The 26,406-nt window shown below is 32.6% G+C and overlaps 2 protein-coding genes across 2 annotated transcripts; both read right to left on the bottom strand.

The window, feature by feature from the left end:
• Window positions 1–3,620: 3,620 nt before the first annotated feature.
• Window positions 3,621–13,530, bottom strand: LOC123886938 (MLO-like protein 1). Its single transcript, XM_045936204.1, has 13 exons — window positions 13,344–13,530; window positions 12,781–13,052; window positions 7,331–7,447; window positions 6,925–6,982; window positions 6,351–6,427; window positions 6,187–6,261; window positions 6,020–6,108; window positions 5,803–5,852; window positions 5,389–5,429; window positions 5,045–5,254; window positions 4,705–4,772; window positions 4,522–4,582; window positions 3,621–3,914 (listed from the first exon to the last, which is right to left on the bottom strand). The coding sequence occupies exons 1-13, from the start codon at window positions 13,528–13,530 to the stop codon at window positions 3,621–3,623; spliced, it is 1,599 nt and encodes a 532-aa protein (XP_045792160.1).
• A 1,117-nt stretch (window positions 13,531–14,647) lies between these two features.
• On the bottom strand, window positions 14,648–18,656 carry LOC123885159 (MLO-like protein 1). The gene is made up of 13 exons (XM_045934423.1): window positions 18,455–18,656; window positions 17,914–18,179; window positions 17,520–17,636; window positions 17,348–17,411; window positions 17,154–17,254; window positions 16,997–17,071; window positions 16,800–16,888; window positions 16,588–16,637; window positions 16,420–16,460; window positions 15,917–16,126; window positions 15,759–15,826; window positions 15,611–15,671; window positions 14,648–14,985 (listed from the first exon to the last, which is right to left on the bottom strand). Exons 1-13 carry the CDS (start codon window positions 18,654–18,656, stop codon window positions 14,746–14,748), a joined length of 1,584 nt encoding a protein of 527 aa, XP_045790379.1. The 3' UTR covers window positions 14,648–14,745.
• Between the last annotated feature and the right edge of the window lie 7,750 nt (window positions 18,657–26,406).

Here is a 26,406-nt window from a genome sequence, read left to right as displayed (position 1 = left end):
GAATTTGAAAATCTTGAAGCAAATACAATAACCATTGTCCTTCACAAGTAGCTTGAGCCAAAGCACGATACTCAGGTTCAGATGAAGATCTTGAGACAACTGTTTGCTTCTTACTCTTCCAGCTAATCAAAGATGACATAAGGAAAAAAGCAGAAACCTGTGGTAGATCTTCTGGTATCTGGACAAGCTCCCCAATCAGAGTCAGAGAACCCTTTCAATGTCAGTGATGATGATGAGCTAAAGAATAAACCTTGTCCAGGATTATTTTTGAGAAACTTCAAGATGTGAAGACCAGCTAGCATGTGTGCATTAGTTGGTGAATCTAAGAACTGACTGAGTTTGCTTACAACATAAGAAATTTCTGGTCTAGAATGAGTTAAGTGCAGTAATCTCCCAATTAACCTTTTATATGTTGTTGGACCAGAAATAGGTGTACCAGAAGATTTATGTACTAGAAGATTTTTGTTGCAAGAAGGCCAGTATCCTACAATAAATCTAAGGTATACTTCCTTTGACATAGTGAAATGCCATTATGTGATCTAGCCACTTCAAATCCCATAAAATATTTCAAAGATCCTAAATCTTTTATGCTGAATTTAGCATCAAGTAATGCTTTTAGCTGATTAATTTCATTGATGTCAGTGCCCCCAGCACCAAATCATCAACATAAACAAGAATAGCAGTGAATCCAGTTGTTGATTGTTTGGTGAAGAGTGAATAATCAGCCTTAGATTGCTTGTATACTGAGGTAACGAGTGTTTCAGTTAATTTAGCATTCCATTTCCTACTGGCTTGTTTTAATCCATAAAGTGACCTTTGTAACTTGCACACTAAGTCAGGTTTATCAAGAACCAGCCCAGGTGGTGGTTGCATGTAAACCTCTTCATTTAAGTCACCATGAAGGAAGGCAGTGTTCACATCAAGCTGGAAAAGAGGCCAATTTTGAGCAGCATCTATGGCCATAAAGGTTCTGACTGTAGTCATTTTAACTACAGGGCTGAAGGTGTCCATATAATCAATGCCTTCAGTTTGTGTGAAACCTTTTGCTACTAATCGTGCCTTATGTCTTTCAATAGATCCATCAGCATGTAGCTTGAGTTTGAATACCCATTTACACCCTAATGCTTTCTTGTTAGGAGGTAGTGTTGTCATAGACCAGGTATTGTTTTTCAACAAAGCAGCCAACTCAACATTGACAGCATTCTTCCATTGCTCATCATGCATTGCCTCCTCATATAAGGATGGTTCATTGAGGGTGGAGTTATTAAAAGCAAAGTGTTTGTGTGATGTAGATAAGTTTTGATAAGAAATAAAAGATGATAAAGGGGTACTTACATTCAAAAGATGATGTGAAAGTAGATTGAATTGAATCGTTATTGGAGGTGGAGATGACGTTGCAATGAAAGTCTTGTAAGTAACCAGGAGGATTAAAAGGTCTAGTTGACCTTCTAAGAGGAATGAGAGGTGGAATGATGGGAGATAGAGAAGGTGAGTTAGGTGAATTGGTATTAGGATTGTTTGGTGAGGGAGATGCAGACTCAATGTAGCTGTCAGAAACATGAGTTGCAAGAGGAGTATTAGTGTCAACAGGTGAAGTGTGTGGATTTGGAGATGAATTTTGAATAGGTAAATGAGATAGTGTACAAGATGGATGAGATGTGTGTGTGGAGGGAAATGTAAAATTTATAAGTCATCATAGGCATGTTGATTGTAAATATGTGTAGAAGAAGATGGTGATATATCTGAAGTAGATGACTTAGCAGAGTAAGGAAAAATATTTTCAAAAAATGACACATCTCTAGAGATGAAATTATCTTTATTCTTAAGATCAAATAGAATGTGACCCTTGACTCCAGGTTAAAACTAAGTGAAATACATTTTCTTGACCTAGAATCAAGTTTTTGTCTGTGAGAAGAAATAGTAGCAGCAAAAACAAGAGAACCAAAAACTTTAAATCTTCAATGTTAGGCAAAGTATTATAAAGCATTTGAAAAGAATTTTTTGTTTTAAAAATGGAGATGGTAATCTATTGATGATATGTGTTGCATGACCAAGAGCATAAGTCCAAAAAAATTTAGGTAGATTGGCTTGGCATAAGAGAGCTCTAGCTATACCTAAGATATGCTGGTGCTTTCTCTCCACAATGCCATTTTGCTGAGGTGTGGCAACACATGAACATTGGTGTATAATACCATTAGTAGCATAAAAATCTTTGAGTAAAAATTCAGGTTCATTGTCAGATCTAATGGACTTAATATTGCAATTGAATTGAGTTTTAACTAAAGAATAAAAGTTTTGAATATGCAAAGAAGCTTCTGATTTTGCTTTCATGAAATATAACCAAGTAAATCTTGATCTATCATCCACAATGGTTAAAAAATATTTATGTCCTGTCATTGAAGGAATAGCTAATGGTCCCCAGATATCAACATGGATGAGATCAAAATTATGCTTAGACACATGAGAGATGAGATTAAAAGATAATCTTTTTTGTTTAGCATAAAAACAAGTATCACAAGGATTTGAAGAAGGAACAAATTGAACAGAAGAAATTTTTTTATTGATTTCAAGGACCAAATCTTCTATGCCATATAGTACAATCAACTGGCTTATGTGCATTAACACTAGACTGATGTAAGCTAAAACTAGAAATGAAATTGATACAATTTTTATTTGGTATTGACCCTAAACTAACAGCTGGTGATTTGAGAATGTATAGTCCATGATTCAATTCAGCTACACCAATCATCCTCTGTGTGCAATGATCCTGTATCATACATTTATTAGCATCAAAGACTAAACTACATTGTAAATGTGCAGTAAGTTTGGGTACAGAAATTAAATTGAAAGAGAAATTAGGAAAGTATAATGCATCAGTGAGATATAGGTTTTGACAATACAATTGTGCCAGAATAGCAGGTAGTAACTATGGTTCCATTAGGTAGTTTCAAGTTTATAGGGTTAATTTTTCTGATGCATTGAAAAAATTGAAGTGAAAAACATATATGGTCAGTGGCTCCTGTGTCAAGAATAAAATCATTGGAGTCACTTGAAGTATGAATGGTACAAAGTGTACCTGAATTTGTGGTTACATGGTTAATACTATGAGAGGGCAATGATTGTGAGCATTGGAGGAGTGCGAGCAATGCTTTTTGTTGAGTTGATGTGAGCAACAGTTTCCCAACTTCTGAGTCAACATTTTCCTCTTCACAAGTAACAGTATGGGACTCATCATCATCTCAATTACCAGTAATACAATTATTGACAGCTCCATTATTATTATTTCCATTATGCTGCAAGTGTTGCATATGAGGTGGGTATCCATACTTCCTCCATCAGTTGTTAGCTTGTAAGGCAAGTAAGATAGAATTCAATTCTCATTGCCTCTCTTGATCTCTATTGTTGTATTTTGTGAGGGTGTAAAATTTGAGCTAATCCGATTCCAAGATGAATAGTGCAAGTTTGAATATCTACACTACACTCAACATATTAATTGTCATCGCAATCTTTAATATCATCCAAGTTGTATTTACGTAATATGTTACAACTCATTTGATATATACAACTCACCAAGATAAAATAAACTAAGAGTATAATCTATAATCATTTTTGTTACATGTTCATACGATTTCTTCATTACTAGGGACAATTTCATCTTCTTCTTCTTCTTCTTCTAGGGCAGGTTCCCTTCTAGACACTGACGCTAGCTCAATGCTAACACTTGCACTTGAACTACTATTAGTACATTCAGGACTTTCATCTCCAGTCGATTCACTTGCACCATGATGAGGACTTCCTTCCACAGATGATTGCCCATGATTTTCATGTGCTCTCCTTTTTGCCTTTTGTGCCCAACCAATAAGTTTTTCTTGTATTTGCTCATTAAATATCACATTCTTAAAGTGAGTTCCCATCTACATTTTGTAAAAAATATTAATGTTAATGTCAAAAGGACTCAATTTAAATTTCATAAAATTAAAATCATTTTTTTTTGTTTACAATGAGCTGTGGATCGAACTAAAGACCTCTAACATATTACTTAAATCTCTCACCACTAGACCAAACTTAGTTGCTTAAAATTAAAATCATTTAGTTTGCAAAAACAATGATCTATTTATTTTATATATTAACTATTTTAGTTCCTACATGTTGAGTTTTAAGTGCGAGTAGTTAAGTTCCACACCGCCTATGAATGGGTAACATGTTGAATTTATAAGAGATGTGACTCATAGCCTAATACATAAGGTTTTGTGTGGAGATGTGGTCTCTCTCTGTCTCTACAAGTGTATGTATTTGATGATCAACTATATCTGATGTGGAAACTCATACTTGGGAGAGATTGTTGGTTTTTAAGTATGTGGTTTTAAACGTTTGACCCGTTGTTTCTCCTGATTTATAATTTTAAAATTATTTTGTCCCATGGTTTTTAAAATTTCAGAATTTTTTTTTCTCAATAAGTACTAATTTGGTTTTATGATAGTAATTTAGAACATTATTTTAGTTTGTAAAACTCAAACTCACCTGAGTAACAATTGCATATAGTGGCAGGATACTAAAACTACATAGTATCTGAATAAATGCCCTACAATATTAAGAAAAAATTGTAAGAAAAAAATAATAAAGGTTAGCAAAAATTGAGATTCATATAATGCATATAGAAAAATGTCACAATCTATAAAAATTTAGTGTATGAATTGTAGTTACCCAATAATGAGCCTTAGAACAATGTAAGCAAATTGTCCCATTATACATGCATCAGGGCCATATGTAAACTGAGATACATAAGCTAGTAAGGTTATAATGATCAAAATAATGAAGAAAAAAAAAACTAAGAATATCATAAATTGAGGTTAAGATTCCAAGCCGTTAATCACGCTCTGATCAAACAATCATGATTCATTCACTAGACTTATGTTAATGTCTCATTAGATATACTGTGCCTTTGATATCTCGTACTATTGTGTCTTTGATATCTAATGAGACAGGAACATAAGTTTGGTGGATGTGTGATTAATTAACGGTTTCGATTAATTAATATGATTACCAGTATCCAGAGAAAATATGCGATCTCAAAAGAATTTTGGAAAAGAATCAAGTGAATCAAGTAGAGGACGATGCGAGGACGATGAAACCAGAAGTGATCATCTGATGGTTGAACAATTAATCCACATTGTGTGTTTGATTTTTTATCAGATACTTCATTTGCTAATTGAATTATTACATGTTCCAGCTTAGTTCCAACAGCAAATAGAAGCTTAAGAATGCAAATCAGAGAAACAAAATATCAGATAATAAAGTTTTGGTAACAATTAATTGGGAAAAAAAAAAAAAAAACATAATTTGCATGGATAAAATTTACATTTATATAAAAGTTATGAAGACACTTACAAGGAAAGGAATGAAAGAAATCCAGAAATATGTGTGCCAACCTGAAAAATTAAGCAGAAATCTTAATTTTGATTGGAATATGACTTAATTGTTACTTCTTTTGTTCATATATAGGTTTGTAATCACTAACTACATCATACTAATATTGTTCAACCAGTTGAATTGAGTGGTTCAGTCCAATTTTTAAAACAATGTTATACTCCCTTCGTGACACTTTATAAACAAATTTAATCTTTTTAGGTTCACAGCATAAGTAATGTATCTGGACTAGGTTCAATACATTAATTATACAATGAACTTATAAAGGTGAAATTTGTTTATCACGGAGGGAGTATGTGATAATAACAAGCATAAGTCCTAAGGTAGAAAATATGGATATCATGCAGCACAACCATAAAGTCTTGTAGCATATACCAGTGATATTAAGCAACAAAAACAAGACCACAAAGAACCAAAGATACCAACTGCAACCATAAAAATAAAATGATCGAATTAGTGACAAGACAGATTCAACAACTTTACACTATATATGATTAAATATGTGTAAATGTCTTACACTGACACATATAATTATATTGAATTATATATTATTTTTTTTTAAAATTATTATCGTTTTTTTAGAAGCACATACTTAATGCCAACAATTCTCTTGAAATCATCTTCAAGTGCACGGTTCACATACTTGTGAAAATTAAACCTTGGATGTCCCCTACAATGAGTCTAAAACAGAGAAACAAAATTAATAATATGGTTGAATTAATCATTGATAATGGCAAGATCAGCACACTGAAATCTTACCATAATGAAACCATGCCTTAATGCAACATAATCCAACTTTGTCACAGATCCATAAAATTGCTTGAAAAATGATTTCTGAAATAATAAAAAACTAAAATGAAACATTAGCATGATAGTATGAGTTTATCTTGTATTTTTTCATGAATATAGAAAAAATAACATACCACCCATCCCATGAAAGAAGAATATTTTCCACGATCTTTTATAAATTCATGATGATGAACATTAGCCAATGTCCTTGCTGGAGCAGCATTAGAAAAATATGCATATAATAAAGATTAATGAAGACAGAAAGATATTAAGATACATTATGAAAAGTTCAAGACTCCTAACTTTCACAAACTTGCGATTTTGGCCTTCCGACCAAGTCAACGCACATGTCACAAGTGACTCACATATCACGTCAACATGTCTCGCCATGTGGACAATGACTCACATGTCACATTAGCATATGTGGCACGTGAGTCATTGTCCCCGTGGCAAAATATGCTGATGTGATATATGAGTTACTTGCTACATGTGTGTTGACATGGTCAAAATCAGTGGACGGTCATCCTTTTGCCAAAGGGGCTAAACTTAGGGGGGGCAAAAGTGTTATTTTGAAAGTTAAAGGGACAAAATCCCAAATTTGTGAAAATTAGAAGGCCAAAAGTACAATTTAGCCTAAGTTTAACGAGAAATTTGTTAGAAAAATAAATTTTTTGGCCTATAAAAATTAAGCAGGATCATGTTGTTTACCTCGTGATTCATTGTCTTCATTTGTAATAGCATCTTCCCAGCGTTCCCAGCGACGAATCTATTAATGACAATAGTACTTAAGGCCTCTTTGAATTGACTTATTTGAGTTTATCTACTTACATATGTTTTGTGAGATTGTTTGGCAAGATAAAATCAGCTTATGACATTTTTCATAAGCTTTTTTCAGCTTATTTTAACAAGTTCTCTAAGATAGCTTATGAAAACAGCTTATTACATATACAGAAACAATTTAATTTTAATTTAATCTAATGCTATACATAAACAGGTATCATGGTAAGTGCTTATACTATAAGCTGCAAATAAGTTGTTTATCTGAACAGGTTAATACTGTAGATTTTTAACAGGAAATTTTTTTTAATAAAAAAGTATATGAATAGATACTCACAATTAATCCTACAAAACCAACAGTCAAAATACACAAGGCCACATGAGTAACAGCTTGGACAAAAATAAAAATATGTAGGTGATGCAGTGCTTCCACAGATAATAGAGGCACCTTGCCCTGAAAAGAAGAACATAATTCAATAATCTAATCAAAATATGTCATAGAATAATTAGTTATTTTACAATTTTAGTTATTTTACAATTTGAAGCAAATAATACATTACTGTTTTGCCCTTTATATATTTTGTCGTATTATTATTTCCTCTGCAATGATTGGTTGATGTTGTAACCAGCTTGCTATTTATAAGCCGTTGTGGCCAAGAGAATAAGGAATCCAATATTTCAACAAATTCTTCTTAACCCTAAAATCTCTATTTGTGTTCATCGTTTCTACATCAACGAGTGGTATTCTGAAATATTGCTACTCCTGGTATAGTTACAGGGTATTACCGGATCTAATCCCTAATATCCAAACTCCTGTATCAATTGGTATCAGTTCTGTGACCATGGACGCGTCTCCGCCTCCCACTCTGGATGAAGTTGAACGGCGTTTCGACGAACGTTTGACCCAGATGCAGCTCCAACGTAACACTGATATGGATGAGATTCGTAGCCTTCTGCGTGCTCAAGCAGATCACGGATCCCCAACTTCCGCCGGCCGGCACGGTTCCAACGGTAATCGCCATGGTACCCAAAACGTTTACGCCACCCGTATTTCTAAAGTGGACTTTCCTCGTTTTGACGGCAAAAACGTCCGTGATTGGCTCTACAAGTGTGATCAGTTTTTCTCCATTGATGAAACACCGGCGACATCGATGGTGCGTCTCGCTTCGATTCATCTTGATGGCTTGGCTTTACAATGGCATCTCAATTATATGCGTCAAAAATTTGATGTCTACCCGTCTTGGCAACAATACATCACCGATGTTACTGCTCGTTTCGGTGACGCTTATGAAGACCCTCTGTCTTCGTTATTGCAAATCAAACACACTGGCAAAATCCAGGACTACATCGATCAATTTGAGTTGGCCTTAACACAGGTAAACCTAATCCCAGAACACTCCCTCAGTATTTTTCTAGCTGGTCTTGAACAAAACACTCAGATGCATGTTCGCATGTTCAACCCTTCTTCAATCTCTCATGCTGCAAATTTAGCTAAGTTACATGAAGCTTCCACCTCCCTCCCACATCGAAACACGTCAAAATTTAGCCCTTTTTCCAAAAATCAAGGTCTCCTTAGTAAACCCACTACGTCAAATTCACCATCCACAACCTCCCCTATTCCTAATGGTACTGCTTCCCTTGTCCAGAAATCAAATTCTCCTCGTCCAACTCGTACCTATTCTGGTCTCGAGATGTCGGAGCGTAGAGCAAAGGGTCTATGTATGTTTTGTGATGAGCAATTTACACCGGGACACCAATTTAAACACAAACGTTATCAGATTAATGTGTTGGAAATTGATGATGATGATGATTGTAATGGTGAGGAGCCGAATTCTGAGAGTGTTGCAGAAATGGAATCCCTTTCCGCTTTTGAAAACGCTCAGCTATCGTTACAGGCTTTGACTGGTATCGCCAATTACCAGACTATGCGTGTTACTGGCTTACATGAAAAAAAGATGCTACACATTTTGCTGGATAGTGGTAGCACTCATAACTTTCTGGATTTAGAGACTGCAAAGTCACTGGGTTGCAAATTGGAGGCCATTTCTCCCTTATCAGTAACTGGTGGTGGTGGTCATAAGCTTGAAGCTGCTTACATTTGTCGTGGTTTTCAATGGCAGTTGCAACAAGCCAAATTTAATGCTGATGTCATTGTGTTACCTTTGGTGTGTTGTGATTTGATATTGGGTATACAATGGTTAAAATCTTTGGGACCTATACTTTGGGATTTTGAGAAATTGCAGATGGAGTTTCATACACAGGGCAAGAGATTTGTTCTACGTGGTGCAAAGGTTCCCAGTTTTAAGCTTGTTAATAACAAATCATTTGCTCAGGCTGTTCACAAGGGAGCTGAGTTGTGTTTTCTTTCTATTTCAAATCATGTTAATAGCTTTGATGTTCCCACGTGTTATGTGATGCAATCTGGGGTTTCTGATGTGTCCTTGCCTCCGGTTATTGCTGATTTGATCGAAGATTATGGAGATATCTTCAGGGATCCTGAACATCTGCCTCCTCCTCGCCCTGGTTTTGATCACAAAATTCCACTTAAGGAGGGCGCTGAGCCTTTCAATTTACGCCCCTATCGTTTCTCCGTTATTCAAAAGGATATCATTGATAAGTTAGTCAATGATATGTTGGCTCAAGGCATTGTGCAACACAGCAACAGTCCTTTTGCTTCACCAACCATTTTGGTCCGAAAGAAAGATGGTTCTTGGCGATTGTGTGTAGATTTTCGACGACTTAATGATCTCACTATCAAAGATCGTTTCCCAATACCTTTGATAGAAGACTTGATGGATGAATTATGTGGGTCTGTTGTGTTCTCCAAGCTTGATATGCGGTCCGGTTATCATCAATTGCGCATGGCTAAAGGTGAGGAGCACAAAACTGCATTTAAGACACATAGTGGGCATTATGAATACTTAGTGATGCCCTTTGGCCTCACCAATGCACCTGCTTCATTCCAGTCCCTTATGAATCAGGTTTTTCAACCATTCCTCCGAAAGTTTGTTATTATCTTCTTTGATGATCTGTTGATATATAGTCAGTCCATTGAAGATCATTTAATCCACTTACGGTTGATTTTTCACACCATTAGAGCGAATCATTTATTCCTTAATAAATCTAAATGTTCATTTGCTTTACCCAAAGTGGAATATTTGGGCCATTTTATTACCAAGGAAGGTGTATCTACTGACCCTGCAAAAATACAAGCGGTTAGTTCATGGCCAATTCCCCAAAATGTTAAGCAATTGAGGGGTTTTTTGGGTCTTGCTGGTTATTACCGTCGATTTGTCAAGGATTTTGGTAAATTGGCGAAACCCTTGACAGACTTGTTGAAGAAGGAGGGTTTTGTATGGACTGACAATGCTACTCAAGCTTTTATGCAACTCAAGCAAGCTTTGATTACTGCTCCTGTTTTGAGTCTTCCTAATTTTTCCAAGCAATTTGTAGTGGAGACTGATGCTTCTGGGAAGGGCATTGGTGCTGTCCTTATGCAGGAACAACACCCCGTGGCTTATATCAGTAAATCCTTGGGCCCTAAGCAGCAGGCTATGTCCGTATATGAAAGGGAATTATTGGCAATTGTGTACGCAGTTCAGAAATGGGGTTCTTATCTCTCCCATGCACCTTTTGTTATTCGAACTGATCAAAAAAGCATTAAACACATGCTGGATCAGAAGCTGAATACCCCTTTTCAGCAAGTTTGGGTTGCTAAATTACTTGGTTTTGACTTTGAGATTCATTATAAGGAAGGCTCCTCTAATTTGGCAGCCGATGCTCTCTCAAGAAAAAATGGCGCTGAATTATTGCCTTTGTTCTTAGATAATGCTGCACCTGATTTGTTGACTTCTATCACTGCTTCTTGGCAGCAAGATCCTCATTTCAAGGCTATCATTTTGGATTTACAAAGCAACCCTCAATCTCATCCCAAATTTTCATGGACTAGGGGTGAATTACGCAGAAGAGGCAAGTTAGTTATTGGATCCGATCCTGCAGTTAAGGAATCTATACTTCATTGGTTACACGATTCCGCACTAGGTGGACATTCAGGCAGAGATGTCACTGCTACCAGAATTAAATCTTTATTTTATTGGAAAGGTATGACTAAGGATATTCTTCACTATGTTAAGAATTGTGGTGTGTGTCAGCGCAACAAGCCAGATTTGGCGGCTTATCCCGGGCTGCTGCAACCTTTACCCATTCCCACTCAAATTTGGACTGCTATTAGTATGGATTTTATTGAAGGTCTTCCTACTTCTGCGGGTAAGCAAGTCATATTTGTAGTAGTTGACAGATTAAGCAAATATGCTCATTTCATGGCTTTATCTCATCCTTATACTGCACTTGATGTGGCTCAGTTGTTCTTAGATAATGTGTTTAAGCTTCATGGTATGCCTGAAACTATTACAAGTGATAGGGATCCTATTTTTCTTAGCACTTTTTGGCATGAATTTTTTACACTCCAAGGTGTAGCTTTGCATAAGTCCACCGCTTACCATCCTCAGTCCGATGGTCAAACTGAGATTGTCAATAAGTGCTTAGAGACTTATTTAAGGTGTATGTGTTCATCAAGACCTACTAACTGGTTCAAATGGTTGTCTCTGGCTGAATGGTGGTATAATACCAATTATCACTCTTCTATTCACACTACTCCGTTTGAGGTGGTTTATGGTCAGCCTCCACCTATTCATCTACCTTATCTGCCTGGTTCCTCTCCATCTTTCTCGGTGGACAGATCTCTCATAGCTAGAGATGAAGCTATTAAACTTCTCAAATTTCATTTGCTTCGTGCTCAGAATCGCATGTCTCAGCAAGCCAACAAACATAGAAGTGATAGAGTTTTTTCTATTGGTGATTACGTATATTTGAAGCTTCAACCTTATAGGCAGCTTTCTATGAAAAAACACGGTTACAACAAATTGTTACCAAAATTTTATGGTCCATTTAAGGTATTGGATCGCATTGGTGGTGCTGCTTATCAGTTAGAATTGCCTCCTTCTGCTGCTATTCATAATGTTTTCCATGTGTCTCAGCTTAAGTTGTGTCCTAACCCTCAGGCTCAACCCATTCAGCATCTTCCCTCAGCTACTGCTGGTGTACCCAAAGTCCCTGTTGCTATTTTGGATAGGAAAATGGTTAAGCGTGGGAACATAGCTGCAACTAAGGTGTTGGTGCAATGGCAGGATTCTCCTCCAAACCTTGCTACTTGGGAATTCTATTCTGAGTTGTTGAAGAAGTATCCTGATTTTCACCCATGAGGACATGGTTGTTTTGAAGGGGAGGGTATTGTCATAGAATAATTAGTTATTTTACAATTTTAGTTATTTTACAATTTGAAGCAAATAATACATTACTGTTTTGCCCTTTATATATTTTGTCGTATTATTATTTCCTCTGCAATGATTGGTTGATGTTGTAACCAGCTTGCTATTTATAAGCCGTTGTGGCCAAGAGAATAAGGAATCCAATATTTCAACAAATTCTTCTTAACCCTAAAATCTCTATTTGTGTTCATCGTTTCTACATCAACGAGTGGTATTCTGAAATATTGCTACTCCTGGTATAGTTACAGGGTATTACCGGATCTAATCCCTAATATCCAAACTCCTGTATCAAAATACTCAAATAACATCAAAAGAATAAACATGATATTAATGAAAGTTAGGAAATATTAATAGTTTCTGCAACCGCATCGCAACCAGATATGTGATAGAATATAATTGTGCCCGTAATTTAATTATAAAAGGCGATAACATGCACTATATATTTTTCAAATTTCAATACCTTGGCAGCACAATATCCAGGTATTTCTTCTAAGAATGGAAGACGACCATCGGTGTCAATATCGAGAAGGAGCCTAGCATTGTCGAAAACATCGTCGGAAGAGAAAAAAGTCTGAAAATGTGAAGTGGGTGGTGGTTTCGATCGTTCTTCTTCCTTTTCCTCAAGTTTACAAGGAAGCATATAACGAAACCAACTTTTTGGAATACAGATTTTTGTGATCCCATTTTGTGTCACAGTTAAAAACAATGACATAAAACCCACCAGCATAAATTCTGCATAATAATAATAATAATAATAATAATAATAATAATAATAATAATAATAATAAATAAAAAACATAAACGATAACATATCTCAAACCAATAATCTCTATTCATCGATCATTATATGAAAAGAGTTTAATTGTGAGACAATGTCGCTATTAGTGTAAAATAATTTACATTGTCAACAAATCACAATCAATCATATCAGTAACTTTAGAAGCAATTGTTATCACAGTTATAATCGATATGATAAAACTTTACAACGCAGTATATGATTTAAATCTAAATAAAATATAGAACCTTGTTTGATTTTTTGCAAGGCTTGATAGAGTGGTTTCTGCTCTTTCTTCAAAAGAAACTTGCCAAAATAATGAAGAGAACGTACAATGCCGTAGGAAATGAAGATGAAGACGGTGCAAACGAGCGCAACAATCCATGTCGGAGTAAATTTCAAATCGGGTCCTTCTTCGAATGTTCCTGCACTCATGTTGCACTTATTTTTGTTGATCCATTAATTCTCTTATAGAATTCACTTTTTTTTCATATGATTTCTTGTGAGATCTCTCTTTGCTCGTCTAGTTATTTTTCCTTAAATTTATCAAGAAAATTTCATATGACAACAAAACTATATACATGTAGGATTTTCTGATGTAAAGATTCAAAACATTGTTTCTCTTTGAATCAGATTTCTTCATGAACTATTGTATCCACTATCCACAAGATGTTACAAGAGACTTTCTTTACAAATGTGAATGCACATTATTTATTTTTTTTAGTTTTTTTTTTAAAAAAAATATAAATAGAAGTGATTTCTCTATGTTTGTGCGTTTCATTTGCCTCCTCCTTCGTAATTTATAGCACTTTCAAAAGCTATGCACATGCAGATACTCCTTACAAGATCATTAGTAGGACTTGGGATTGGGCCAAGCCCAATCCACCAAAAGAATGAATCTCCTCCTAAGGTTTCTCAGCGCCTCCTAAAATGATTAAAATACCCCTTGCTATTTAGGTAGCGAACTCAGTTCACACCTTACGTAGCGAGTGACATTTTTTTTACTCAACGCCAATGTCAGCACCATATATTCACGCCCCTATGAATGAAAATATTATGAAAAATACAGTTTGCTATTTAGAATGTGAACGCAAACACAGTTTGCTACTTAGAGTGTGAACTTAGCTTGCACTTTAACTAGTGAACCTTATAAAAATTTGGACACCGTCCAATACCATATTTTTATTGGCCACTAGGATGGCTATGACATAGTATCGTCAATCACACACGGGGTATAATTCTATAAATTGAAACATCTTTTCCATTTTTTTAATCATTTGCTCATACAGTGTTTCATTCAAGGCTACAACCTATTATAGATTATGTTATTGGTCACTGGGACGGCTGTGACATAGTATCAAGTATCAACCAATCACACATGAGGTATAATTCTATAAATTGAATCATAATTCGGTTGATGAGGCAGTTCAACCAGTAACACCATGATTCGTTCAATGATCTGTTGCCTTGTTGGGTGGCCATTGCTCATTTGATACCAAGGTAAAATAAACAATAATATAATATTAATATAATATATAATAACGTATTCGTGTAACAAAAATGTTTATAATCTTTTTTGAATAACGTATTGGATGTAACAAAAATGTTTATAATCTTTTTATTAAAAAAGAAAAAAGGATTATAAACATTTTAATTACTACATGTTCTTATAGACTCTTCATTTATAGGGACAATGGTGTTTTCTTCTTGGGCAGGGCCTCTTCTAAACACAGACCCTAATTGAATATTTGCACCATTATGAGAACTTCCTTGGGCAGATTGATTATTATTATCACCTCTTAATCCTTTCTTCTTTGCCTTTTGTGCCCAACCAACAAGTCTTGCTTGTACTTGGTCATCAAATATGGCTTTCTTAAAGTGAGTTCCCATCTACATTGTGTCAAAAAATATTGTCAATATCAATGCCAAAAGGTCTCAATTTCAAATTCATAAAATTAATTATTGAATGTCGACATTTTTTAGATGGAAAATTTGAATAATGAGTTGACAACTTTTGAACTTTTAATTTTTTTTTATGTATTGAATAATGCACTATCACAAAAAAAAAAAAAAACTATACTGTACTTTTGACCCTCTAACTTTCATAAATTTGCGATTTTGGCCTCTTAATTTTCATAATTGAACTTTTGCCTCTCTAACTTTAGCCTCTTTTACAAAAGGTTGACCCCCAGACCAAGTCAACACACACACATCGAAAGTGATTCACATGTCACTTCAACATGTCATGTTAGTCAATGTCTATGTATGCATTGACTTGATGTTGTGGCATGTAATTCATTGTCCATGTGCACGCGTCGACTTGGTCAAAATTAATGAGGATCCAACTTTTGTAAAATGGGCTAAAGTTAGATGCCAAAAGTGTTATTTTGAAAGTTAGAAGAACAAAATCGCAAGTTTGTTAAAATTAAAGAGGCAGAAATATAGTTTAGCCAAAATATAAATAAGAGAACAGAACAAGTTTTTTCTCAAAAAAAAAAAAACAACTCAGACTCACCTGTGTAACAATTGCATACAGTGGTAGGGTACTATAACTACATAGCACCTGAATAAATACCCTACAATATTAATAAAAAAGGTGTAAGAAAAAATTATAAAGTGTAGAAAAATTTGAGATTGAAAATGCACAATAATATTGTTGTTACCCAATAACGAGCCTTGGAATAATGTACTTGATTTTCCCCATTATACATGAATCAAAGCCATATGTTATCTGAGATACATAAACTAGTAAGGTTAAAATGATGAAAATAATCAAGAATATGATAAATTGAGCTTAAGACTACTTAATATGATTACTTACCAGTATCCAGAAAAAGAATGCAATCTCAAAAGAGTTTTGAAAAAGGATCAAATGAATCAAGAAGAGGACGATGCGAGGGCGATGAAACCAGAAGTGATCATCTGATGGTTTAACAACTAATTCACCTTGTATGGCTGTATGTTTTTCAGCTACTTCATGTGCTAATTGAATTTTTACATGTTCTAGCTTTGTTCCAACAGCAAGTAGAAGCTTAAGAAGGAAAATCAGAAATACATCAATTTGAATGGAGAAAATTAACATTTTTTTCTTGTCATATCGGTGAGAATAGGTTAGGTTAGGCCGCCCCGATATCGGGGCTTTTTTCATGTCTGATCTTAAAAATGGGTCTATGACATACAATAGATCGGACTTTGATGTAACATTTTTAAAGTACGTCCAATTTAGGCTTTACTAAACATAGTATAGCCTACTCGCACCGATACATACTCTACAAATTTTTCGATAGAAAATATCCAAACAAACAAAGTTATGAAGACACTTACAAGGACAGGAATGAAAGCAACCCAGAAATATGTGTGCCAACCTGAAACAATAAGCTAATTATCAAGAAATTATCTATAAGATTAATCATATTTCTAAGGTAGAATTTAAGAAATATAGATATCATGTTGAGACACAAGACAAAATTTACAAAAGGTCTTGTAGCATACCATGGATATTAAGCAACCAAAATATTACCACAAAGATCCAAAGATACCAACTGCAACCATATCAAAATAAAATTGTTGAATTAGTGATAATAGAAAATCAATAATTTTACACTATAAGTTGATTAAAGAAAATTATTGTGAAAATTCAGAATTCGGGTGCGAGACAAGTAAATCTAGAGTCGTATATATAGAAACTTGACAGAAACACATACCTAATACCAACAACTTTCTTGAAATCATCTTCAAGTGCACGGTTCATGTACTTGTGAAAATTAAACTTAGGATTTCCTCTACAATGAGTCTAAAACAGAGGAAAATAAAAAAAATAGTTATATCATCATATAACTTATATAGTTCAAATGTTCAATTAATCATAGATAATGGTAAGATTAGAACACTAAAATATTACCTTAATGAAACCAAGCCTTAATGTCTCATAATCCGACTTTGTCACAGATCCATAAAATTGCTTGAAAAATGATTTCTGAAATAAAAATTAAAAATTAGAAGGACTAACAATAATGTTAAAATACAAATATAATACTTATAAGTTATAATGAACCTACCAGCCATCCCATTAGAGAAGAATCTTTGCCAATACCAGTAAAATGATCTCTTATAAAAGCATGCTGATGAACAGGAGTCACCATCTCGATCCGTCCCGGAGCTGCATGAATTAGACCAGTATATATAGTTTAATGAGAGGACCTAAAATTATTAAGATAACACCATAACTGATCAAATTTGTTAAAAAATTTACTATGTTGTGATTGATGATTTTCATCTGCAACAATTGATTCTTCCCAGTGCTTCCATCGACGAATCTATTAATTAAGAACAACAATACTTATTATAAAGAAAAGGATTTTTTTTCACATGTATAAACATAATTTGTTATTATAACAAAAAAAATTATATGATTAGATACTCACATTTAATCCTCCAAAAATTATAGTCAAAACACATGAAGATACATGAACAATAGCTAGGACAAAAATAAAGATATGCAAGTGATGTAGTGCTTCCTTTGATAATAGAGGTACCTTTCCCTGAAAAGAAGAACATAATAATAATAATATAAAATATGATTAAAATGGTTAACATGATTAAATCATTAAATCATTTTCTTTTTTAAATAACATCAAGAGAATAAACATTATATGATTATAAGTAGTTTTTAAACTTCTTTGCATCTCTTTATACAATTTATCGCCGATTTAAGTGATAGACCATTTTACAACTGTCTCTGAGGATATTTGAACTTCGGCCCTTCGGTTGATATCTAATGGACATAATTAAAAAATCTTATATATTTGATTTCAATACCTTGGAAGCACAATATCCACGGCTTTCTTCTGTTGATGGTTGATCATTATCGTCACCGAGAAGGCGCCTAGCAGCGCCGAAAACATCATCGGAAGAGAAAAAAGTTTGAAAATGTTTAGTGGATGATAATTTTGATTCAACATGTTCTTTTTCTTCAAGACTACAAGGAAGCATATGAAGAGTCCAACTTTGTGGAACACAAATTTTTGTGATTGTATTTTGTGTTACAGCCAGCAAGAGAGAAATAAAACCCACAAGCATCAACTCTGCAAAATAAAATAAAAAATCGTAAGAACAAAAAAAAAATTAAAAATCATAAACTAGAAGATATTCATTCATCAATATATGTTAAGAAATGGAAAGAGTTTAATTGTGATACACCATCAGTGTAAAAAGTTTTACACCGTCAACAAATCACAACCAATCATATCGATGATTTTTGGTATCATTGACACGGTTATGATCACTATACAAAATCCTTACACTGACGGTGTACGGTGTATATAAAATAAATCTAAATGAAAAGAAAAAATAGATGAACCTTCTTTGATTTTTTGTAAGGCTTGAAAGAGTGGTTTCTGATTTTTCTTCTTAAGAAACTTGCCAAGATAATGTAGAGAACGTTCGACGGCGAATGAAACAGCGACGATGATAGTGCAAACAAGAGCAACAACCCATGTAGGAGTAAATGGCAAATCAGGTCCTTCTTCTCCACCACCACCACCACCACCACCACCACTCATGTTGAGTTGTAATATGTTACACAAAGTTTCAATTGAACAACATTAACTTATACTTAACTACTTTTGTTTCTCTTAATTGTTTTTTGTTATGTTACAACTGCAACATGAGACTTATTATAGTACTTAAAAAAAATCTTAATATCTTATGTAATTTTACGCGTAATTTTAATTCATATGTTACATATTTACTATACAAGTGAATGGCCAATTTTTCTAGTCAAGTCCTTGATATAGTACTTACATTAAGTGACACAATTACATAAATTAAGACAAATTTTATTAAAAGAAATTTGAGACAAAGACAACAAAAAATTTCTATAAGTTGAAAAATCTTACATGTTAAGATTTCATACTTTCACATTTATAAATAAAAAAAGATTTCATACTTTCATTTTAGCTATTTAATTTAGGTATATTTATAATTTTCATATATGTTAGTTGCGATTTAGATGGTAAAATATTGTAACGATATTTGATATATTTAGGCGAGAGTTTAAACCCAATAAAATTTTCACTTTTAAACATTTACGGCCTGTTTGAAACAGTTTTCAAATACTCTTTATTAGTTTTCAAAAATTAAAAAGGAAAAAAAATGTTTGGAAACCCTTTTTTAAAAAACTGTTTCTAATTTTATTTATTTAAAATCTAATAAACATAAACAGGTTATAGGTATTTTGTTTTTTAAAAATTGTTTTTAAAATCTAATTTATAAAATACATTTTAATATGAGGAAAATGACAAATGGCAATGCATTTTTTTAATAATCAATCGTTTAATATAAAGTAGAACATGACAAAATATTATTTATTTCCTTTGCAAAGCAATCAACCACAAAATACGTTTAATGACTAACACGGTTTACACACTAAAATTTGAAAAAGAAGAAAGAATATCAAGAGATTCAAGACAATAATCGATCAAAAAATCTTTTAATTTACAAATGAGGTTGTTATTCAGTGAATTACCATATCACAACCTTTTTATCATAAAATAATTTTCTTAAGAAAAAAGGAAAAACAAAATAAAGGAATCATATTATTTCCATTCATACATTAAAATAAAATATTTAATATACCAAAAACAATTGATTATTTCTTAAGCAATTTTTTTCCGCAAATCGTGTATCCTCTGCGCGTAATTACAGAGATTAATTTATCGAGCTCCTGTGTGCTCCAAATAGCAGAAAACTCACTTTAAGAGTTTTAACGTTGTTACATGCCCAAAACAAAATCAAACTCAAGATATTGATTAAGTTAGAAGGACCAATTTTTATATATATATATATATATATATATATATATACCAATTAAATTATATTTGAATACTACTAGTAAGCCTTAATTAATAAAATTTGATGATAAAATTTCAAATTTTTATTATTTATTTTCTTGTCAAGTAGTAGCTAAAAATTTCACCCATAAGATGAATAAGTGAGATGATAAAGGTTCGAACTCCGATCCGCTGCATATATAATACAATATATCTATCAACTGAGATATGTTCGCGGCACAAAGTTTTACTTTTATTCTCATAGAAAATATTTTTAAATTTTTATTACATTAAATTATAAATTATGGAGAGGCGGAGGCCTGCGTTACAATGGACAACCTGCCCCTCGTTCGTCGACATTAACAATGACCAAAGAGTCTATTTATTTACTACTAATTGTAATTGATTATTAGTATTAATTAATTTAATTAATATAGAGGACAAAAAAATAACATCCAATCCAACACGTTTTCACTGTAATTTTTTCAAATTCAAACTGATAATTGGAAAAGAATCAGCATAATTACGTAATCATCTAGATGCTCATTTTCCTTAGTCAATTCTTACTTACTATAGTACAGTATGAAATATGGTTTTGTATAATCTAAATTTTTTTTTGAAAGCGATTATTAGAATGAATTATGCACAAGATGTGCAAAATTCACTGGTTTTGTATAATCTGTACAAACAAATTGTTTTTGCACTAGGTATATATATTGATTTTCTACCATTTGGTCAATAAAGTTTATTGTATCTTATTGAACCATCATAGTCAATGACACTCCGACATTTAAGTAAGTTTTTGCATGAAAGTATATTTGTCATAAGAAAGGTATATATATAGCCCTTAGTATGGAGTCAAGATTAATATCAATGTGAGGACGGATCCCACGACCTCAATGTAGATGGCTTTTGGAATAACGGCATGAAGAGTTATGATTGCCAATAAATATTAATTATTTTGATGTCAACCGTTATAGAATTGAAAGTTTGAAATTATTTTTTTCTACCCCAACAATTGTCAATCTACCTCAACATTAATTTTGAATGGACGAATTTACCCTCATATATAAACTAAAACCTTGAAGAAAAAAATTTGGTTACCGGAACACTTTGGAAAAAAGTGTTCTGATATGTAAATTTTTTTTTGTTACCGGAACACTTTGAAAAAAAGTGTGTAGGTATCTAAAATTTTTCCAAATTTATTTTGTTACCTACACACTTTGGAAAAAAATGTTCAGGTATGTAAAATTTTTCTATTTTTTTTTTGTTACTTGAACACTTTGAAAAAAAGTGTGTAGGTATGGAAAAAATTTCTAAATTTATTTTGTTACCTACACACTTGGGAAAAAAATGTTCAGGTATGTAAAAATTCCTCAAGGTTTATGTGGTTGTTGAAAAACGCATGACTCCGATCCAGCGTGTAATTGGGCCAAGTTCAAGCCTAAATAGGACAAGCTCGACCCCGAATCGGGTCCATAATGCTTATTGAATTAATAAATCTCTTCTTTAGCACCAATCCTCCCTACCAAGTTCAGCACCAATCACCACTGAACCAACTAACGATTGGTAATTTACCAATAGTTTTGTTGGCTTTAAGTTAATTGCTTGAGTTTGTTTATAGTTTACTCAATTTATTTAAAGAGTAAAGTATTCTCTCCATTTCAATTATATGAAATAATATTTTTGACTAAATCGCACTATTTTCACAACTGAATTTTTTTTGTGTTGGTATATCTGGCACATTTAGATTCACCGCAGTAGGTAAGTCTTCGCAAAATCATGCTATGATTGTCGTCAAATCTAATATCAGACCGTCAAAATTTAGCCATTTAAAAAAAAAGACGGTCAAAATTTAAACTTGATATTTATAAATTATTAGTGATATTTAAAATATGTATTTTCTAGTTCAATCAACAAATCCAATTTCATATATACTCCTATATCTAGGCATAACTGGCACAAACCCATTTGAGGAATCTGAATGATCCAAAACATTTCTTACTTCTTAGACCAGTAAGCACAGGAAAATCTTTGTATATATTATATTGTTTATGACTCATAAGCATACTATATCAATTGTATCATTTTTTGACAATAATTGTTTGATACTGATGAAAAATTATGTTAGACTAATAAATTTGCGGTTCTGTTCATATATAACAGGATTTTGGAAAATGTTTTTTAAAATCACTTTGGAAAATGTTTTTCAAAGAAAAATTTCGGATTCCACGTTCCGAAATATTTGAATTTTCAAAAAACGTTTTCCGAAATAGTTATGTTTTTAGAATATAGAAACCGAAACACTTGAATGCAAATGAAAAAAATAGATATAAAAACTACATTCAAGTCTATTTCGAAAAATAGATTTCAAAAAAATATGAATTTTGAAAAACGTTTTCTGAAAACTATTTATTAGGACAAAATTGAAATTTCATGAGAACCGAAAAAAACATGAGGTTTTTTTTATAAGGTGAAGAGCATCTAAACATCAGGGGACAAAGCAGGCTTCGCCCCCATCTTTTGCCTATATCTCTTTATTATATTAAAAAAAAAGAACAAATATATACAAAAACTGGGGGACATAGACCTAACCCAGTAAGTCTGAGGACAATGAGACATAAACATACCAACTTCTAGTTAATCCTAAAGGAAAAAATAGAAGTCCTAAAAATTCTAGGTGAATGAACCGGCCGTCAACACGGAAACAGTCCACGTTGAATGCAACTCAGACCCAATCAAAAGTCAGATCGAGGGATGATCAATCAACCAGTCTGAGCACCAGCACGAGAAACACCAAGACTAGCGACACTTTGGCACGACAAACGATTGCTACCGTCAATACAAAGTATCTACGCATCAGTCTTTCGAACAAAATCAGGCCGACTCAAGGCCGATGAATCCAGCACTTGAAAGTTTCCAACAAAATTGATTCCTCCAACAACCAATGTTGATATTTCATTATGCATATGCTGTAAAAAGATTTAGGTATATTTATAATTTTCATATATGTTAGTTGCGATTTAGATGGTAAAATATTGTAACGATATTTGATATATTTAGGCGAGAGTTTAAACCCAATAAAATTTTCACTTTTAAACATTTTCGGCCTGTTTGAAACAGTTTTCAAATACTCTTTATTAGTTTTCAAAAATTAAAAAGGAAAAAAATGTTTGGAAACCCTTTTTTTAAAAACTGTTTCTAATTTTATTTATTTAAAATCTAAAAAACATAAACAGGTTATAGGTATTTTGTTTTTAAAAATTGTTTTTAAAATCTAATTTATAAAATACATTTTAAAAACTAAAAAACAAAATTGTTTCAAACAGGCCCTTGGTATATGAGTTTTGCTATTGGATTTTAAAAGAAGAAAAAAACTTTTAAAGAGATTATATATATATATTTTATGTTAACTCTTAAAACATCTCTATAAATAGTTATATAGTGAGATGTGATGTATATTAGTTAGATTATTAGATATGGTAAAAGGTTGTTTAATTTTTGATTTTATTTTTTATAGAAAAGTCATATGAGGAAAATGACAAATGGCAATGCATTTTTTTAATAATCAATCGTTTAATATAAAGTAGAACACATGACAAAATATTATTTATTTCCTTTGCAAAGAAATCAACCACAAAATACGTTTAATGACTAACACGGTTTACACACTAAAATTTGAAAAAGAAGAAAGAATATCAAGAGATTCAAGACAATAATCGATCAAAAAATCTTTTAATTTACAAATGAGGTTGTTATTCAGTGAATTACCATATCACAACCTTTTTATCATAAAATAATTTTCTTAAGAAAAAAGGAAAAACAAAATAAAGGAATCATATTATTTCCATTCATACATTAAAATAAAATATTTAATATACCAAAAACAATTGATTATTTCTTAAGCAATTTTTTTCCGCAAATCGTGTATCCTCTACGCGTAATTACAGAGATTAATTTATCGAGCTCTTGTGTGCTCCAAATAGCAGAAAACTCACTTTAAGAGTTTTAACGTTGTTACATGCCCAAAACAAAATCAAACTCAAAATATTGATTAAGTTAGAAGGACCAATTTTTTTTATATATATACCAATTAAATTATATTTGAATACTACTAGTAAGCCTTAATTAATAAAATTTGATGATAAAATTTCAAATTTTTATTATTTATTTTCTTGTCAAGTAGTAGCTAAAAATTTCACACATAAGATGAATAAGTGAGATGATAAAGGTTCGAACCTCGATCCGTTGCATATATAATACAATATCTCTATCAACTGAGATATGTTCGCGGCACAAAGTTTTATTTTTATTCTCATAGAAAATATTTTTAAATTTTTATTACATTAAATTATTAATTATGGAGAGGCTGAGGCCTGCGTTACAATGGACAACCTGCCGCTCGTTCGTCGACATTAACAATGACCAAAGAGTCTATTTATTTACTACTAATTGTAATTGATTATTAGTATTAATTTAATTAATATAGAGGAGAAAAAAATAACATCCAATCCAACACGTTTTCACTGTAATTTTTTCAAATTCAAACTGATAATTTTTTCTACCATTTGGTCAATAAAGTTTATTGTATCTTATTGAACCATCATAGTCAATAAAAGCCTCTTTGGATGACACTCAGGCATTTAAGTGAGTTTTTGCATGAAAGTATATCTGTCATTAGAAAGGTATATATAGCCCTTAGTATGGAGTCAAGATTAATATCAATGTGAGGACGGATCCCACAACCTCAATGTAGATGGTTTTTGGAATAACGACATGAAAAGTCATGATTGCCAATAAATATTAATCATTTTGATGTCGACCGTTATAGAATTTAATGTTTACGTGGTTGTTGGAAAATGCATTACTCCGATCCAGCGTGTAATTGGGCCAAGTTCAAGCCTAAATAGGACAAGCTCGACCCCGAATCGGGTCCATAATGCTTATTTAATTTGTTTGTTTTTTTTTTTTGACAAAGATATGTTTGATTTATACACCATAAAATATTTATAAATAAAAGTTAAATATTGAACAACTATAGATGACTTTTTCGTCAATTTATAAAAAAGATGGTCTATTTAATCCACACACCAAAGTAGCAAATTTACCAATAGTTTTTTTTTTTTTCCTTTCATCACCGGTTGAATCTGGTTTGGTGGTCAGTTATGGCATCAAGTGGTTCCAGCCCCCTACCGATCGCTAGAGCTGTAAAAAGGGCCTTAAGGGGCCGGCCCTTTAAGGGGCGGACCCACTTATTCCTGATTATTAATTTTATTTAAATTTTAAACACAATTTTTTTAGGGTGCCGATCGTGGATAGTGCTGATTGAAGAAAACGAGAATAAGTTCACGACACTAGAAAAATTGTTTAAAATTTAAATAAAATTAATAATCAGGAATAAGTGGGTCCGCCCCTTAAAGGGCCGGCCCCTTAAGGCCCTTTTTACAGCTCTACCGATCGCAGTTGCGGGGGATCGAACCGCGGTCCTCCCTACCAAGTTCAGCACCAATCACCACTGAACCCAGCAGCGGACCTAGGGGTGGGCTGAGGTGGGCCACGGCCCACCCCCACCCCCAAAAAATAATTTTTTTATATGTAGGGTATTAATTTAAATGTATCATTAATGATTTTAAGTCACCCGATATATATATATATATATATATATATATATATATGTACAAATATTAATGTAAATATTAATTTAGAGTATATTATTGATGATTATAAGTAATTCGGTACACATATTAGTTCAAGTATTAGTGTAAATGTTAATTCATAATTAATTGAATTTATAATAATAGATAAAATTAGCAGTTGAACTAGCATATATAAATATGAAATGACATAAAAAAATATGTTTAATTAATATTAAATTTTTCAAGTCCCATATTTTCACATTTGTTGCAATTTTAGTCCTATCTCAATATTTTTTTATTACTTTTTTGCTGTAAAATTAGCGAATTTTAATGGGAAAAAATTGTGAATTTTGGTCTCAAATTTAATATTTCATCTTTAGATTCAATGTTGGAGACAGTAAATCACCTTTATAGCCACAAATCACAATTTTTAGAGTAAAAATATAGTTTGTTAGTACCAAAATTGTAACATGTGAAAATAGAGGAGCAAAAAATTCAATTTGAAAATAGATTGACTATTTTCGGCCCACCCACGATATTTTTTCTGGTTCCGCCACTGACTGAACCAACTAACGATTGGTAATTTACCGATAGTTTTGTTGGCTTAAGTTAATTGCTTGAGTCTGTTTATAGTTTACTCAATTTATTTAAAGAGTAAAGTATTCTCTCCATTTCAATTATATGAAATAATATTTTTGACTAAATCGCACTATTTTCACAACTGAATTTTTTTTGTGTTGGTATATCTGGCACATTTAGATTCACCGCAGTAAGTAAGTCTTCGCAAAATCATGCTATGATTGTCGTCAAATCTAATATCAGACCGTCAAAATTTAAACTTGATA

This window comes from Trifolium pratense, linkage group LG5 (assembly GCF_020283565.1).
Source record: "Trifolium pratense cultivar HEN17-A07 linkage group LG5, ARS_RC_1.1, whole genome shotgun sequence".
Taxonomy (NCBI): Eukaryota; Viridiplantae; Streptophyta; class Magnoliopsida; order Fabales; family Fabaceae; genus Trifolium; species Trifolium pratense.
This window is presented reverse-complemented; position numbering and strand designations above follow the sequence as displayed.

Excerpts from the sequence above, each read along its gene's own strand:
- LOC123886938 (XM_045936204.1), bottom strand. The coding sequence starts at position 13,530 with ATGAGTGCAGGAACATTCGAAGAAGGACCCGATTTGAAATTTACTCCG. Across the intron at positions 13,053-13,343 it reads CTTGCAAAAAATCAAACAAG|AATTTATGCTGGTGGGTTTT; the intron begins GTTCTATATTTT and ends ATTATTATGCAG. Across the intron at positions 7,448-12,780 it reads CTGGATATTGTGCTGCCAAG|GGCAAGGTGCCTCTATTATC; the intron begins GTATTGAAATTT and ends TCTTCTTTTCAG.
- LOC123885159 (XM_045934423.1), bottom strand. The coding sequence starts at position 18,656 with ATGAGTGGTGGTGGTGGTGGTGGTGGTGGTGGAGAAGAAGGACCTGAT. Across the intron at positions 17,072-17,153 it reads CTTCTCTAATGGGATGGCTG|AAATCATTTTTCAAGCAATT; the intron begins GTAGGTTCATTA and ends TTTTTATTTCAG. Across the intron at positions 16,889-16,996 it reads TAAGGCTTGGTTTCATTAAG|ACTCATTGTAGAGGAAATCC; the intron begins GTAATATTTTAG and ends CCTCTGTTTTAG.